The following is an 18,206-nucleotide window of genomic DNA, read 5'->3' as shown; positions in this document are numbered from 1 at the left end:
TATATTCTCTTCAGTAATAGTCTCCTATTCTTTCATGGTTGCAATATCTTATTTTATCTGATACTGGTGGTAGTGGTTGCACATCTCTGAATATACTAAGACCCAGTGAATTATACATTTTAACAGTGAATTTTATGGTAAATTGTGAAAGTAGAATTAAAATGTCTTTACTCTCAGTGAAAGTAGAATTAAAATGTCTTTTAAAACAATTTTATGAGGACATTAATCATCCTTTTGAAGTTTTCTTCTCCTTGCATAGTCTTCCTTTTCTTCTCATTTCTCTCTTGGTGTTTCACATTAAAGCTTTTCTCAAATGTCTCCTGGTTCTGGATTGTCCACTCACTAAAGAATGAGGACTAAGAACTTAAAATTTGGATGCTCTATATGTCTGGCTTGTTGACTGGTGAACCTTGATGTCAGGTGAATTGGCTGGACCCTTTCACTGGGAAACTCCTTTTCAGATTCTACAGGGCTATTCCCTAGGGCTTGTCAGGTTCCACAGAGAAGATTCTTCCTTCTCCTACTGAGAAGGGTATGGGACCGTGTGCTAGCATTCTGAGATCCCTGAGGGGAGGTTGAGTTTTGACATATTTAGCAAGTGAGCATCAATTCCCTTATTTTCAGCATGGGATTCTCACTTTCAGCCGTGCCTGGTATTTCTGTATTTCCTGCTTCACACTCTGCACTGCTCTCCACAGAGTCAACTCCAGGCTTCTATAAGATTGGGAGGGGAATCTGCCTTTTCTTTTTTTTAACAGAAAAATTTAAGCATAAAGTAGAAATAAGAGTAGAGCGGCTCCCATGTACCTATTAGCCAGTTTCAGCACTTACCAACTCAAGACCAATTTTATTTGATTTGAAGACTTCACCTACTAATTTCTCCCATTCAAATTATTTTGAAGCAAATCTTGACATCATATTATTTTATCCATAAATGTCATTATGTATTTCCAAAAAATAAGAACTTCTTTAAAAAAAAAACCACAAAATAATAACATTCTTTCCACTCAAAAACAAAACAAAATAGCTAGTGACTCCTTAAGATCGGCATCCAGTCTCTTTTTCTGTGGTGCTGAGAATGGGACCCAGGGTCTCATATACCATAGGCAAATGCTCCATCCACCACAGAGCAACATTCCTAGCCCTTTTTAAATTTTATTTTGAGAGTCTCACTTAGTTGCCCAGGTGGCCAGGGAATCCTCCTGCCTCAGCCTCCAGAGTAGCTGGGATTTATAACTGCTTTTTTTTTTTTTTTTTTTTTGAGAGAGGGAGAGAGAATTTTAATATTTATTTTTTAGTTTTTGGCAGACACAACATCTTTGTATGTGGTGCTGAGGATCAAACCCAGGCCGGACGCATGCCAGGCGAGCGCCCTACCTCTTGAGCCACATCCCCAGCCCTATAACTGCTTTTTAAAATGAACTTTGATTAATCATTTCCATCTTCTGTAGTACCTATTCTATCAAATCTTAAGCTTCTGGAGTCTTGCAGTATAAAGCAGTTTGTTTCTCAGATTACCCACTCCCAGTGTAGGATCCCACTTTCTTGGGTCAGCCTACTTGGTATTACCCATCTATTTCTCAGCTTCCAAAATTTTGTAGCTATTGCATTATCTCCTATTTTCTTTGTCCTTGTGCTTTCAAAAAATAGGAAATCCATTTATAATATTGTCTTAATGAGACTTTATGGGGAAACAGAGGTAAGTATATTTGTTAAGTATGACTTTTTTTAATACATGGTTGGTTGGCTGTTCCTCTGAAACTCTGAGGGATGGGGTGGACATTCCTTCTTAGAGCTGCCTAATCCATTTTATATACTGAAAAAAAAACAAGTCCAGCTTTTCCCTCTAACTTCTATTTGATGAAGTTAATTTCAACCACTACTTTCCCACCTTCCCATAATAGCTCATCATATTTAAAGAGAAGGATTCTGTTACTTCCTACTATTTCTTCTCCATTGCAAAGAGTCCATGGTCCAGGGAAATAACTCAGTAGTAGAGTGCTTGACTAGTGTATGTGAAGCCCTGGGTTGATCCTCAGCAATACCGAGAAAGAGGTACAAAGGCAGGGAAAAAGAAGAGAAAGAGAAAGGAAAAGAAAGTGAAGACAAAATAAATGTTGATATTTAAGATTCCATGGAGGGGTGGGGGATATGGCTCAGTTGGTAAAGTGCTTGCCTGGCATGCACAAGTCCCTGGGTTCAATCCCTAGCACCATTTAAAAAAAAAAAAAAAAGATTCCATGGAGCTGGTCCCCACAGGCTATAATTTAATTTCTGGTCTTTTTATTTCATTTCTTTTGGTATATAACTTCACTCAGCTTTCCCAGTTAGTTCTAATCAGAGGAGAATAAGATCTCTCCTTTGGAACATTTTAACTTGATTAGTGCAGTCTTTGAACCTGTTAACTTTTTGGATACTCTGTGTCAGGTTGATTAGAGACGAAAAGAATGCTGCCATCTTCATTTTGCACATCACTTCTAAGCTCTCTGTCCCGCATCTTGCACTCATGCTCATGGTTTTTGGGCTCAAGCACAGGAATTTGCATTTGTTCCTATTAAACACTGTATTGTTCAGAGATCTGTGTTAGGATGGAAATAGAACTACTGTGTCATGAAACCTCAATAGGATATTTCCATATTTTATAGAGCAGTGAAATAAGGAAAAGTTTTAAGGAAGAAAAAGGCTTACTTGGCAAAAAGGACCAGTAACTCCAGAGTATTTCATGGTAATGATGTTTGGGAGTACAAGTATCACAACAGGATAGAAGCCACAATGAGGCAGGAACTGAGATCCAGGTAGAGGGTGTAGCTGTTCCAAGAGAAAGGTCTTGTAGGATATGAGAGGGAATGAGGTCAGGGTTACCAGAGGCAAATTTTTTTTTTAAGTTTTGCTTTTTGTTTGATACTATGCAACCACTGAAAAATTTTGCAGTAAATTCTTTCTTTTCAAATTATTTGTTGGGGAGGGGCATCTCCTTGGAGGAGAGATGAGATGAGATAAGATGGCAAAAATGGCATGTATGTGTATACTGGTAATATGTCCTACAAAGCACAGTGAGGGTTATGATTCTGAATTTATTTGTTCTTTGCATGATAAATAGAGACTCTTCTCCCTGCAACCAAAACAATAAAACAAAATAAAAAATCATTGGTCTTGAGAATTATAAAAAAAAAAATTAAAAATTGAAACAGTGCAGATTTTTTTGCATCCTTGTTTTATAGGCCTTTGCCCAGTTTGATGCTGAGGGTGATGGTACTGTTGATGCTGAGAACATGTTGGAGGCCCTCAAGAATTCCAGTGGAGCTAATCTTCAGGGGGAGCTAAGCCACGTCATCAGACAGCTACAAGCCTGCTCTCTTGTTCCAGGTAAGACTTTCATGGGATTTTCAAATGCTCAAAAGTGTTCTCTTAGAACCAAAATTAATTTATTGTGCTTTAAATTGAAATGAGACAATCTTGAAATTGGGCAAGCTTATTGGCACAATGAATAAAGTTCCCCCACTAGCATTCACTGGGCACATGATCTAAACTAGCATTCAGCGTAGCCATCTCTTTCATTCCCCATTATAATGATGACTCCCCAGTTCTACTGTTTTTGTGAACCTTTGTCAGAAGGCTGCCTTCCTTAGTGGATCTTCTATTCACTCTTCAAGAGACTTCTCTGTCCCTCCTGCATTTCTTTTCTGGAACATATTAGCATTATAATTTATTAACTAACAAATGACACAATTATTTGTTAAATGTCTGTCTTCATTCTTGTACTATGAGCTTCACGAGGACAGGACCTTCTCTTTTAATTCTGCTGTCCTCACATTTGACTTTTTTTTTTTTTTTTGGCACTTGGTAAGCATTTTGTTTTTGTGTGTTTTTAGAAAGCTATTACTTTGAAATTTAAGAATAAATAAATTAAAAGTAAGCATTGCTGCCTCTATCTTGTACATACAGAAAAACTTAGCCTATTTTTGAATGATTTTCTTTGGGAGCTCTGACTCATGTAAAGACAGAATCAGAAAAAAAGAAAAAAAAACTAAAGAGAAAACAGTTGAGTTTCAAGGGGGAAAAAACATTATACATCTTCCTTTTAGTTGCAGTTCATCTTACCTAAGAATTTTTCCTGCTCTGTACACTCTGTGTTAGAATACTTACTATATCAGGCTGGGGATGTGGCTCAAGCAGTAGCACCCTCGCCTGGCATGCGTGCGGCCTGGGTTCAATCCTCAGCACCACATACAAAGATGTTGTGTCCGTTGAGAACTAAAAAATAAATATTAAAATTCTCTCTCTCTCTCTCTCTCTCTCTCTCTCTCTCTCTCTCTCTTAAAAAAAATAGAATACTTACTATAGCTAGGGCAGCAGTGGAGGCAAAATAGATTTGATAGACAAATGTAAACCTGGTTCTTTTGACCCCTCTGGCTTACTGCTGAGTGATGTATTGAGCTAGGGAAGGATATCTGTATTTTAATGAAGAATGCATACTTCCATTCCTCCTTAAGTTGTCTTTAATTATGTAATTTTTATAGGGCATTATAGGTAGCCTGTACATATTAGCATTTTTTCTAGTCTCATGGCAGTTTTAAAATTATACTATGAGCCAAGCGAGATCGCATGTGTCTATAATCCCAGTGACTCAGGAAGCTGAGGCAGGAGGATCCCAAGTTCAAAGTTACCTGAACAATTTAGCAGATCCTGTCTCAAAATTTAAAAAATGAAAAGGGCTGGGGATGTAGCTCAGTGGCAAAGCAATTCCCAGCACCAAAAAATAAGTAAATGAATAAATTATACTTGGAGTTGCATTTGGCTGATATATATTTTAGCATTTACATATTACTGTCATCTTTGCATTGTTTTGCAGGATCTTTATGTGTATACTTTAGTGAGATTTTTCTGGAGAAGAGAAAGGGAGTATGCACCAGGGAATCTATCAACAGTTAGAACCTATTGCACTGTTGTGCTGATGCCTGGGGCCAGGGGCAAAAGAGGGTAGAGAAAAATTCAGTGTCTAGATCCCAAAATGCTTACACAGTAGGTACATGACTTAGGACTTTCTACTAAAAGATTTCCATCAACACTCAACTTAAAAGAATTGCATTATCACCATCTTAGGACAAACCTTTGTAAGCTGAAGTCACCTCTGTACTGGCATCTCACAGTTTTCTAATTCCTCTCTCTGATATCCTCCTATACTAAGACTAGTTCCTTTTGTATCCCATTGTAGTGGTGCGTTTTACTAAATTCATTGAACCAATTCATTCATTTACTTAATATTTCAACATCTGAACAGATTTCCCCATCATTCTGGAGGGTTGTTTTAGTGTTTTTGTGGTTGCCATTTTGTTTTGTTTTATTCTGGAATTGAACCTAAGGGTGCTTTATCACTGAGCTGCATTCCAACCCTTTTTATTTTTTATTTTGAGACAGGATCTCACTAAGTTGCTGAGGCAGATCTTGAACTTGTGATCCTCCTGCTTCAGCCTCCCAGATTACAGGAACTATACGTGTGCTCTACCACACTCAGCCAGTATGTTTTTTGATGTGGGTTCTGAGCAACTCAGTGCAACATCAGCAGTGTTATGAATATGAGGCCTGGGTCCTCCTGTGGGTGGGGAGGGATTAGCTGGACTTTTTGAGTTTTCATAAATCAGCTGTCTCTAGGCATTGGGGATATAGTTTGCACATAGTTGAACTAGGCTATTTCAAGTGTAAAATTTATCCTCAGCTTCATGTTTCATCTTAAAAATTAATACAGAGTTTCATTCTGCATAATGAATCTGTTTCTTGTACTATTGAAGACAGCTTCCTCTAGAGACTTCTGGAGTTTTGTTTTTCCTTGTATTGGGGATTGAACACAGGCCCTCACACATGCTAGGCGAGCACTGTACCATTGAGCTATATCCTCAGCCCTCTGGACTCTTGATCTGGGGTTGCTTACATGGGTATTTTCAATTTGTGAAAACTCTTTAACTATACAATTATTTGTACTTTTTGTTATGTGTGTTACGTGATTCATTGGAAGGTTAAAACCCCAAACCAAAACTAAACCAAACAAAAAAACCTTCCCCAATCCACAAATATATCTAATCTCCTAGCACTCCTAGGTTATGAGCCACTTTGTTTGAGGTGTGTTCATATAGGTTATGAGGAACCAGGGAAAGATTTTAAACAGAGGTATATATGGTCTGTTTTGTGTCTTATAAGATTACCTGGAATGATGTTACATGGGAGGCAGCCAGGGAGTCACTTATCACATCTGTTTAGGGCATTTGAGCAGGAGGTGTTGAGGGCAGAGGGTGAACAGAGGGGCAAATTCAGAGGAGTCACACTGGGGAGAAAGACTAGAATGTTGGAAGGAGCATCAAAGGGAGTGTGAGGAAGTGTTCCCCATTCTGTTTTTTTCTTTTTTTGATACTAGGGATTGAACCCACAAATGTTCTACCTCTGAACTACATACCCAGCCCTTTTTATTTTATTTTATTTTAAGACAGGGTCTCATTAAATTTTTCAGGCTGGTCTCAAACTTGTCCTCCTGCCTCAGCCTCCCAAGTAGCTGGGATTACAGGTGGGCACCATTGTGCCCAACTTTATTTTACCCTTTTCTTGTTGACATATTGTTATGTTACCTGAGCTTCATTTCATCGGTTGTAACCAAGGATACCTTTACCTTCCCTGTCTACACCTTGTGAGGACTGAATGAGGATATGCATGCAAGTACCTTATATGTTGTGAAACATGATCAGAGGTCATGGTAATGGCAGTAGTTGTATTGTAACTTAATATAAAACCAGTTGTGTTTTTACTCTGTAATGCAATAAATTCTATCCCTAGCCTTTATCCTATATCTTTAAAAATCTCTATTTAAGGGTTAGAGATTAGTTTAGTCACAGAGCACATGCAAGGCCCTGAGTTCAGTCCTCAGCCCTGAGAAAACCTAAGGAAACAAAAATCTCTAGTTAATATTTACTTGCTTATACATTTTTTTTTTTAATGATCAGTGTTCCTAAAAAAGCTATTTTATAGATAGATTACTGATCTCCCTCATGGCTTGCTATCTACCATGTGGAATAAATATGAAGATGGAAAACTTTATTTAAATAAATTGTTTTTAGAAAAGGAACATTGATTTTATTCTGAGATATAGTAATTATCAGATTTTTTTCTTTTTAAATTTTTTAGTTTTTGGTGCAAATAATATCTTTATTTCATTTTTATGTGGTGCTGAAGATTGAACCCAGTGCTAGGTGAGCACTCCATCACTGAGCCACAACCCCAGCCCAATTATCAGAATTTAATTGGAAAGTTGAATACTTTTTTTTATTGGTTGTTCAAAACATTATAAAGCTCTTGACATATCATATTTCATACATTAGATTCAAGTGGGTTATGAACTCCCATTTTTACCCCAAATACAGATTGCAGAATCACATCGGTTACACATCCACATTTTTACATAATGCCATTTTAGTGACTGTTGTATTCTGCTACCTTTCCTATCCTCAACTATCCCCCTCCCCTCCCCTCCCATCTTCTCTCTCTACCCCATCTACTGTAATTCATTTCTCTCCTTGTTTATTTTCCCATTCCCCTCACAACCTCTTATATGTAATTTTGTGTAACAATGAGGGTCTTCTTCCATTTCCATGCAATATCCCTTTTCTCTCCCTTTTCTTATACATTTTTAACACTTGAATTAAAACAAATAATCATTGTTTTTCATCTTCTGAAAGTCTATCCAACAAAAATGAAAATAATTCTTAAACTGAGATTGCCAATGGTTCGTTTCTTTAAAACTTATTTAGATTTTTAAATAATTAAGGCTGAAAATATCAATGAAGGCTGTTAATAACTACTTTTAGTTCAGCCAATTCAGATGGGCCACCAGACAGGGAGTGTGGAAACTATTATAGTAGCTTCCCCAAAACACCAAAAATGTATTTTATCTCTTTAGGTTTTATAGACATATTTTCAGAGTCAAAAGAAGGCCTTGGTGTTCACTCATCAATGATACTTCGCTTCCTGCATCGCAATCGGATCTCTAGCATGGTAATTCCCTACCCGATGTTGGACCACTGCAATAACATGTGCACCATGCGGTCTTCGGTTCTAAAGGAGTCTCTGGATCAACTGGTACAAAAAGAAAAGGGTATGTACATAGGAGATTCTCCTGACTCTATCATTGTTTCTTCTAAACCATGCATTTAATAAGATGAACCAGTCATTGTCCCAGCCTTTATTTCTGAAAACGTAATAGAAACCAGCTTGTAGCCTAATATGATCGATCTTTGCTTCCTTCCTTCCTTCCTTCCTTCCACACAGCCAGATTTAGTTTCTCATCATTCATCTCTCAGTTTAGATATGACTTTAGGGATACCTTTTTTCATTACTCTAATTAATAGTCCCTGCCTCCATTTCCTCAGTTTCCAACTTCTGATTAATATTACCTTGTAGGTTTAATGACTTACATAGCACTGATTATTTGAAGTCTTAGCATTATTTGTTACCTATGTTCTGTGGGAGGTTTTTTGTTTGTTTGTTTTTTGTACCAGAGATTGTACTCAGGGGCACTCAACCACTGAGCCACACCCCAAACCCTATTTTTTAATTTATATAGAGACAGGGCTTCACTGAGTTGCCTAGACCCTCACTTTTGCTGAGGCTGGCTTTGAACTCATGATCCTCCTGCCTTAGCCTCTCAAGCAGCTGGGATTACAGACATGCACCATTGTGCCTGGCTGTTCTGTGTTGCTTTTTTTTTTTTTTTTTTTTTTGGTTCCTTATCCTTTGTAACTGAGACTCCTCTGTCACATAGTAGAATATTTATTTAAGGAATATATATTGAATAAATGAGAGAAACTACCTCAGACTCACTTAGTGATGGTAACAGAAGTTGAGGTGTTTAAACAGGTCTCTGGCACATAATAGGGTTCAGAAATAGATCCAAGTTTATGTGGAACTGTAGAACCAGATAAAATCAGCTATATAAATTAGAATGGAAAAGATGAGTTGTCAACAAATAGGGTTAGGGCAACTATTTAGCCATTTGGAGAAAAAAATAAAACTAGATTCTTATTCATTTCACTCATTAAAATAGATTTCAGATTTATCAAAAAGTTCAACTGGAGAGAAAATAGTAAGAGTACTAGAGAGGAGCTGGGTTGTGGCTCAGTGGTAAAGTACCCCTGGGTTAAATCCCAGAACCACCAAAACAAAACAAACAAACAGAAAAACCTGACTCACAGTAAACACTCAAGTAAATGTTAGCTATTATATGGTGTATATACATGATACAATGTATAAAGTGCATTACTTAATAGACTAGTGACCCAGAAGAAAATGAAAGAGGGAGAACTCAGAAACATAAGTGGCTTAAAAAGCCTCACTCATAATTAAAGAAATGTAAACTCAAAGTATAAGAAACCATTTTCTGGTCTGGAGTTGTGACTCAGCGGTAGAGCGCTCACCTAGCATGTGCAAGGTGCTGGGTTCAAGCCTCAGCACCACATAAAACAAACAAACAAACAAACAAATAAATAAATAAAGTAAAGGTTTAAAAAAATAGAGTTAAAAAAAAAACCATTTTCTTCTCTTGGCATCTTTTTGTAAATATATCAGTGATTTGAGTATTGTACTATAATGAGATAATGGGCAATTCTTGGCCAATGGGTTCTTTGGAAGGAGATTTTAAGGAACATTACAGTTTCTGGTGCCAAAGTGACCAAGCATTTTCTGTTAGATATTTTAAATGACCATTTTTTCTCTTTGTGAAAGAGATGTCATGTGGTAAATTCTGATTTTCCTGCAGAAAGCCCTGGAGATCTAACCAGAAGCCCAGAGATGGATAAACTCAAATCAGTAACAAAGTGCTATGCTTATATAGAAACATCCTCCAACCCTGCTGACATTGACAAGATGACAAATGGAGAAACATCATCCTACTGGCAGTCAGATGGCAGTGCCCGTTCACACTGGATTCGGTAGGTAGCACAGCACGTTTATTTATTTATTTATTTATTTAGGTATCAGGAATTGGACCCAGGAGCACTCAACCACTGAGCTACATCCCCAAACCCTTTCTATATTTTATTAATGACAGAGTCTTGCTAAGTTTCTAAGGCTCGCTTTGAACTTCCATTCCTCCTGCCTTAGCCTCCTGAGCTGCTGGGATTACAGATGTGCGCCACTGCGCTTGGCTTATTATTTTTTAAATTTGGAATGTTTTGTACTCAATTGCCCAATTTTTTTCTTATGAGTAGCTTTCTGTAAAGATGCCTCAATCAAGTATAAGGAATCATGTAAAATCATGTAGCTTGGTTCACATATTCATAAACATATAGTTTCTTTATTTGATGTTTAAAAGGAAGAAGTAACATTTGACTAATATTTTATAATACTGATTTCAGATCCTTTTCAGTAGTTCTCAGGAAAATTAATATTACAAAGGACAAGAACTTTTTTACATAGATGTAATTGTACTTCTATACTTTTTCAAAATTCATGTATGTGTTAGTCAGTGCAGAAGAGAGTAGGATGGCCAGGAATCCTGGAGTGATGTTCTTGGCAGTAAACTGTGGAATTTCTAGAAGTTCTGAAACTGCTGTCTAAATTTTCACATTTTCCTTCAGAAAATGGGCTAAGTTTAATTGGCAGGAATAGAAACAATTTTCTAATTTTCTTTTAGGGGTAGGTCACTTTTGACCTTTAACCATCTACCTAATTTAAAGATAAGGGAATATACTCAGTTTAGGGAATGCAGTTTAGAATTTGCTTCTTGGCATGTAAAGGAATTTTGTTAGAATGTTTGTTGTTCATATTGTCCCTTCCTGCCTATCCTAATACTGAAAAGGAAATATAAGATTAATCTTGACCTGAAAGGCTTTTTAGAGATTTGGGAATGTCATATGGACCTTGAAACTCATAACCAGTATTTAAGTTAGTTGCTATTAAGAAAAATCAGTGTTTGGTTATATCAAATATCAGACCTTTGAAATGGGTCTTGTTTTTGACCCATATTAATGTAAAGCATTGTCTTAGCGATGAATGTGACACTAGGATTCATGGTCTGAGGGCTGTTGTTTTCAGAGAGTTAAGTCTAGGATGCTTCGGCAATATGGTATTGGTCTCTGCTGACATCTCTGGTAATGGCTTCTATGGAGACAAATCCCGCCTTTGTCCAGACAGTGCTGCACAATACTCAGTAAGTCGATCTCTGATTTCCACCCCATCAAGGTGCATTCATATAAACACTGTGGTTTCTGCTTTCTGTTTTCCAGCTTAAAAATGAAGCCAGATGTTGTGCTTAGGCACCTGTCCATTGCAGTTGCTGCCACTGACCAGAGTTATATGCCACAGCAGGTGACAGTAGCTGTGGGGCGGAGTGCCGGCGATCTTCAGGAAGTTCGAGATGTGCACATACCCAGCAATGTCACTGGCTATGTGACACTGCTGGAAAATGCCAATATCAGTCAGCTCTGTGAGTCAAACAAAACTAAGGGGATGGGGAGGAGATGAAGGGAAGTTTTATTTTTTAGCAGTAGAACCTTTGAAGTAGAAAAGCTGCTAGTTTTCTTTTGAGATTTGATTTGCTTCTCATGAGACACACATAAGTGATCATTATTTCACCTCATAAGTGTTTTTAAAACTATTGAAAAACAATAAAACCTTTTCTTAGTTTAAAATATTTTATTCTTTTATTTTATTGGAAAATTAGAAAAATATGGAAAAACAAAAGTACTCAAATCCTACTACCTAGGGATTGTCAGTATGACTACCTTGGTGAGAATCCTTCCATAACTTCTCGTGTATTTGTGTATTTATGTGCACATGTATAAACACACACACACACATACACACACATGCACACACTTTTTTTTTAAAAAAAAGCATTATATTCACATATATATTTATCTATACATATCTTTTTACAAAAATGATAATCTACTCAAGTTCTTTGGTAATTTTTGATGTGTTGTTGTTTCATATATTCATGAACACCTTTATTTAATGTTGTAAAAATAAGTCAATTTTAACCCACTCTTATTCTTGTACATTTATATTTCTAACTTTATACTGTTACACCTTGCTTCACACATAGCTTTTTGGAAATAATCACAATTGTGTGATTTCTTTCCAGGCTTATTCAGGGAGCCGGAATACTTCATGTTTTGTCTCATTTCTTCTAATGCTTTCCTGAGTCAAAAGAAGTATTCTTACTTGGCTCAGAGGAACTGAGGCCTAGGGAGATAGTGTCTTTGTGTTTTGCCTGTAAGCAAAGAAGTAGTAAAGCTTGTGGAGTAGAATCTTTCTGCCTTACCCCCTTTGGTGCTCTTTTCTCTAATTTGTGTCCTTTTTAACTTCTCACCTACCCCCAAACTCAAATAAGAAATTGTGACATCTCCTAAAAGTGAATCATGTCTGTGTCTTCTGTTTGGACTTGATTGCACAACTACTTATGAGCCAGCTGCTTTATAACTCAATCCAGATTTCAAACTCTAGGAAGAGTTCTAGAAAGTTCTCACCAAGTGTTCAGTCAGGATTTATAATGCTCTTTGTGAAGCATTATAACTTTTCAGAACTCACAAGTTCTTAAGAAGTTCTATGATAAGCCACCCTTAATTTTACAAATTACTCTTTAAATTTCTTCGATTCATCAATGTTTTGTGACAGGTTTATTATGTACTAGTTCCATTGTGCACATTTATTTCTGTCATCAAAGTATGTCTTCAGAATTTTCTTTTCAAAACATCAATTACCATTTTGCTTTTAGTTGAGAGCCTAGCATTTACTGAACTAAAGAAGTCAATCCAATACTGAATTTGTTGTTTGTGCTTGACAGATGTCCAGATTAACATAAAGCGTTGTCTTAGCGATGGATGTGACACTAGGATTCATGGTCTGAGGGCTGTTGGCTTTCAGAGAGTTAAGAAGTCTGGGGTCTCAGTCTCAGATGCTTCGGCAATATGGTATTGGTCTCTCCTGACATCTCTGGTAACAGCTTCTATGGAGACAAATCCCGCCTTTGTCCAGACAGTGCTGCACAATACTCAGTAAGTCGATCTCTGTTTTCCACCCCATCAAGGTGCACTCATTCTTTTCCACCCCTCTATGGAATGTCACTGAACAGCCTTCCATCATCAGGGCTCAGTCAATAGCTCACCCCTGGTTACCTATTGTCTTCTATTTGTACCTTTCAGCTCCACATTGCTTTCTTTCTTCATAGACTGTTTTATTTTGTTGCTGTCCTGAGAATTGAACCCAGGCCTCATTGTGCATGCTGGGCAAGCACTCTACTGCTAAATTACATCACCAGCCCTGACTTCACAGACTTTGAAGAAGCATCCATTCTATTTTCCTGTTTCTCCTTACACAGTTCCTCCAGTGTCTTTATCAGCTCACTGAGTACCTCAGTCTTAGGAGGTCACTTGTGCTGTGCCTGTTTCTTTATCTACTGGGGAACATTTGCACACACACATACACATACACAAAAGACTCATGGAATCTTATTAACTGGGTTATAATTAGCCACAGGTTGGGTGCTTAAATTGTCCCAGATTTGGCCAGTGGCAACCCCTTCAATCTAGCTAATATCCTTCTCATTTTAAGAATACTTCCTTACTGGTATGTATGTATGTATGTGTCTCTCTCTCTCTCTCTCTCTCTCTCTCTCTCTCTCTCTCTCTCTCTCTCTCTCTCTCTCGTGCATGTATGCGTGTCAGTGTGTGTGTGTTGTGGGGAAGATGGGGTGTTACTCTGTAGCCTACGCTGGTTTTAAACTCTTGGGGTCTAGTGATACTCCTACCTCAGCCTCCCAAATAGCTGGGACTCAGGTGAACACCATGTACCCTGCTGCTGCTTTTAGCACAAGACATTGCAGGTTTGAGTGTTCCCTCCCTTAGTCCTAGAATCAAACATTTTTCTAAGGAATCAGGGTCCTTTTTAGTGGATAATGATGCTTTTGGACAAATTCATTACTGTCAAGGTGTTACTTCTTTCATATCCTTTCAGTGGACATAGCTAGGCAGAATCCATTTGTATAGGAATATTGTATAAACATTTATATCTGTATTATTTTTCTATGAAAATAAAAACTGAGTTTACACTGATACTTTCAGTTCTAATCCAGTACTACAGAATTCATTCTAGTTTTCTCCCTTTCAAGATTTGTAACTGCCTTCTCTGATAGTGACAAACCTGGCTGCCATCATCCTTCATATTTGTACTTACTTCCTCAACCTCTTTCTATATAGTCAGAGTCCTGTTGTCCTTGTCCTTGCATAGACACACTTCTCTTCTTACTCCTGCTCAACACCTTTAGCAGGGCTGCTGCTATGGCCACCTTTCTTGTCCTCTGTAGAGTCTTGTCCTCTTCCCTGTATTAGGCCACCCTTCTTGCCATCATTGGTACCTGCATTTCAATTGATCTGTTCCTTTGTGCAGATACCCGACTGTAGGCCACCATGGCTCTCCCCACCTCTGGCACACTTGTACAGCTTGTACAGCTCTACCAAATAGACTAGATTTTTAGGAAGGGGGAAAGAAAGAGCTTTCTACATTATTATTATTTTGAAGATGTGCCAGGTTATTGAAGAATGGAATTATCCTGCTTAGTTTTACTAGTGCATCATCAATGACATTTTTATGCACCCCTTCACTTTTAAAAATCAGTTATCTAAAACTTTCCTAAAATTGAAAATATATTGTGAAAAAGATCAATGAGGAAAAATAAATAAGAAAAAGTATATTTGAAACATAAGTGTTTACTTTTATCAGTGGAAATAAACTCAGCAAATGATCACATGCTACTTGTATGCCTTAGATCTCATTGATGAGCTGTACCTGAGTGTAGCTGCCATACAGCCCAAAGACAGCTTGTCAGGTGGACAAGAAGGAAATCAGAGCAGAAGGGAAATTGACATAGGTGTTAGCTTTGCTGTATCTTGAAATGCAAAAATAAAAATGTTTCAGGGACTCATTATTATTATTGTCATAAAATGACAATTCTAGAATTTTGAGGGTTTTTTGATACACTTGTGGTATACCTTCAAGCTTTTCATGGTATATTCACCTAGCATAGCTTCTAACATGTGGTAGGACTCATTAATCATTTGTTGTATATATTTGTTAGATGAGCTGAATGTGTTGATGCACATCTGTAATCCCAGAGACTTAGAAGGCTAAAGCAGTAGGATCACAAGATCAAGGCTATCCTCAGCAACTTAGTGAGGCCCCATTCCAAAATAAAAAATAAAAAGGGTGGGGAATGTAGCTCAGTGGTAGAGTGCCCCTGGGTTCAATCCCAAATTAAAAAAAAAAGAAAAAGAAAAGTTGACTACTAGTCCAGAGAAGACAAATCCTTGGGGGATTCAGAAAGATAAGGCTAAACATTTAGAGGTGATGAGGAAAGAGAAACATTAAGAGACATGAAGGTGGAAAGGCCAAGACATACACACAGGAATAGAGAACTTGATGGTGTTAATCTATTTAGAACACAATAAAATTCATGACACCTTTTTAGATGCCATAGATCTTAAGAGCCTATGTATAAAACAGGCTTCCTATTGAACTACACTCTGCACTTGCCTCTGAGGTCAGATTCCCCAAGAACCCCTGAATTTTCTGTAGTTTGTCTTTCGCTTACACTACTTAAAATAAATGCTGGCTTCTAGAGTACCCCATAAACTTTTCCAGAGGGAAATGATACTTTGAAAAAGAAAGAAACCCTATTACACTACTTAGCTAAATCTAATCTACTATGACTCCTAGGGATAAGGCTGGTTTATATTGTGTTAGGTTCTCTGTAGGCATACTGGCTGTTTATAAGGGATGAATCAGAACAATAATGTTTTTGTCTAATGCATGTTTGGCTTATTACTTTTCTAGGAAGGCACTACAGCACATGCCTCCACTTTCCCTCTCACCAGGATCTACAGATTTCTCCACTTTCCTGTCTCCCAATGTCCTGGAAGAAGTGGACAGCTTCCTCATAAGAATAACTAGGTAAAATCAAGGTTGATGAGGTAAACTCTTTGTGGGGGGTGGAGGGCATGTATGCATATTAAGTCTTTCAAATTTTTTATTTTATTAAAAATTTTTTTTGGTACCAGTGATTTAACTCAAGGGTACTTAACTATTGTTTATTTTTTATTTTGAGACAGGGTCTCGATAAGTTGCTTACAGCCTCCTTAAGTTGCTAAGGCTGTCTTTAAGCTGCTGGGATTACAGGTGTGTGCACCACACTCGACTAAGTCTTTCAAAATTTAAAAAAGATATCTTTTAAAAATTACTACTGAAAATAATCTCTATCTTGTGACTGAAGAGAAAGTGAAATAATAGTTCATCCTTAGTCCTATTGGTATCACCTGTCCTCTAGAATTATTCAGACAGGAGGAAAAGTCCTTAGATTCATCTGGAAGAGATGTCTCAAAGTTCAAAATGTGAAACCTCTCAGTTCACTGTTATCCCCAGGCCACTGCCCTCAGAGCCTGCTTACCTTTGCACAGGGATCAGGCCTGATTCTACATAGAACAGGAAGGGGCTTCTTGGTTGTTTGACCGAGGGAACACTTAGTGTAGGGACACTCAGCTCTGCCTCAGTGAGCTCTGGGGACATTACTGTGTTAGAAGACAAACCAGACCCTGATATCTAAATAGTTTTAAGTGTGTCAGTGTGATGTATTTAAAAAGGCAGTGAAATGTGAAGGGAGTAAATATAATTATTTCATGCTTCTCAAGAAACATACTCTTTAGCCAAGCCAACTCATTACCACAGATTTCTGAATAGTAAAGGCTTATTGCAGCAGCTCATTTATTTTTGGTTTATGATTATCATTTAGTATTTATAGAGTATGATTTCAGAAATGGGAATTTAATTCCCTGGTTCCCCTGAGTTGATTTAGTTTTTCCCTAAGTTATCTTAAGGATATTAATAAAGTATTTCTGATGAATATATAGAAAGCATATGGCAGCCAGTCATGGTAGCACATTCCTGTAATCTTAGTGACTCAGGAGGCTGAGGCAGGAGGAACTCGAGTTCAAAGCCTGCTTCAGCAACTTAGTGAGGTCTTAAGCAACTTAGCCAGACCCTGTCTCAAAATAAAATGTTTTAAAAAAGAGTCAGCGATGTGGCTCAATGATTAAGTGGCCCTGGGTTCAATCCCTAAGTACTAAAAAAAAAAAAAAAAACAGTGAGAGATAAGAAAGAAAGCATATGGCAGATTAATTTCACTCACTGATCAATTACATGATTTTGAGCTATCTGGGTTTCTTTATATTCTTTGGAAGTGAAGAGGTCTTTTTTTGTTTTTGTTGTTGTTGTTTCTGTTCTTTATAGCTGCTGTTCTACCCCAGAGGTGGAACTGACTCTTCTGGCTTTTGCACTAGCAAGAGGAAGTGTTGCCAAAGTGATGAGCTCTCTGTGTACCATCACTGACCACCTGAACACAGGGTATGATGCCTCGTCCCTCATCTCATCCATGGCATCAGTCAGACAGAACCTGCTCCTCAAATACGGTAAATGACCAAGGCATGATAGAAATGCCAGCAGTGGACAAATCCTAAAAGCATTCTCAATCTGGGCCCTCCTGGCATCTTCCTGTCTTTTGGGGGTAGTTTGTGAACTGTCTTTTGTTGTAGTTGTACCATGATTCCTTGTGCATATCCTTCCAGTGCAAGACTTCTACTATAGCTGGTAGGGAGAGGGGGAATGTTGTTTTATTTATGGTAGGATCGGCAGAAGAGGACATTTAAGTGTATCCTGGGTTATACTCCCAAGATTTATTAAAATAGTCCCTATGTCTGGTGGCATTTGAACACAGCCATCTTTAGTGAATATTGGGTAGGTTAAGAAATTTGAAAAGTTGGAGTACTTCTCATCTGGAGGGAGGAAGCTAGTCAAGACCTGGTGCAAAGGGATCCTTGGCTTAGAGTGTATCCTTCTTATCCCCACACAGCTTCTTAGAATTATGTTTGTACATAGTTGCCACAAGTTTCCCCTCCTGGGCCCATTTGCAGTCCATCCTAACATAGGACCCCATAGAGCTGTTCCCCAATGACTGCACCTGTCATGTGAGGAACAACTTGCTTGCCATCCTGACCTCTAGTAATAAGTTTTTGTTCACAAACTTTGGATATTAGATCCCATCCTCTTTAGTAATAGAGGCATTGCTGTGATATTTGTACCTCTGTTTTAATATGATTTTATGATTTAATTTTATGTTT

General features: G+C 37.7%; 1 protein-coding gene across 4 annotated transcripts in view; it reads left to right on the top strand.

Moving 5' to 3' along the window:
- The window catches only part of Zzef1 (zinc finger ZZ-type and EF-hand domain containing 1), a 130,147-nt gene that overhangs the window by 11,644 nt on the left and 100,297 nt on the right, over positions 1–18,206 (top strand). For all 4 annotated transcript variants that reach the window (XR_013436277.1, XM_078042683.1, XM_021734577.3 and 1 more), the window contains exons 2-8: positions 3,222–3,366; positions 7,943–8,137; positions 9,797–9,968; positions 11,265–11,464; positions 12,827–13,037; positions 15,871–15,987; positions 17,320–17,498. Coding sequence is in view for 3 of the 4 variants with exons in the window: in XM_078042683.1 (XP_077898809.1) it covers positions 3,222–3,366; positions 7,943–8,137; positions 9,797–9,968; positions 11,265–11,464; positions 12,827–13,037; positions 15,871–15,987; positions 17,320–17,498 (1,219 nt within the window). In the remaining variant the exon portion in view is untranslated. The remainder of the gene's footprint in view (positions 1–3,221; positions 3,367–7,942; positions 8,138–9,796; positions 9,969–11,264; positions 11,465–12,826; positions 13,038–15,870; positions 15,988–17,319; positions 17,499–18,206) is intronic.

The sequence above is a fragment of the Ictidomys tridecemlineatus genome, chromosome 3, assembly GCF_052094955.1.
Source record: "Ictidomys tridecemlineatus isolate mIctTri1 chromosome 3, mIctTri1.hap1, whole genome shotgun sequence".
Taxonomy (NCBI): Eukaryota; Metazoa; Chordata; class Mammalia; order Rodentia; family Sciuridae; genus Ictidomys; species Ictidomys tridecemlineatus.
The sequence above is the reverse complement of the archived record's forward strand: the minus strand, read 5'-3'. Positions and strand labels throughout refer to the sequence as shown.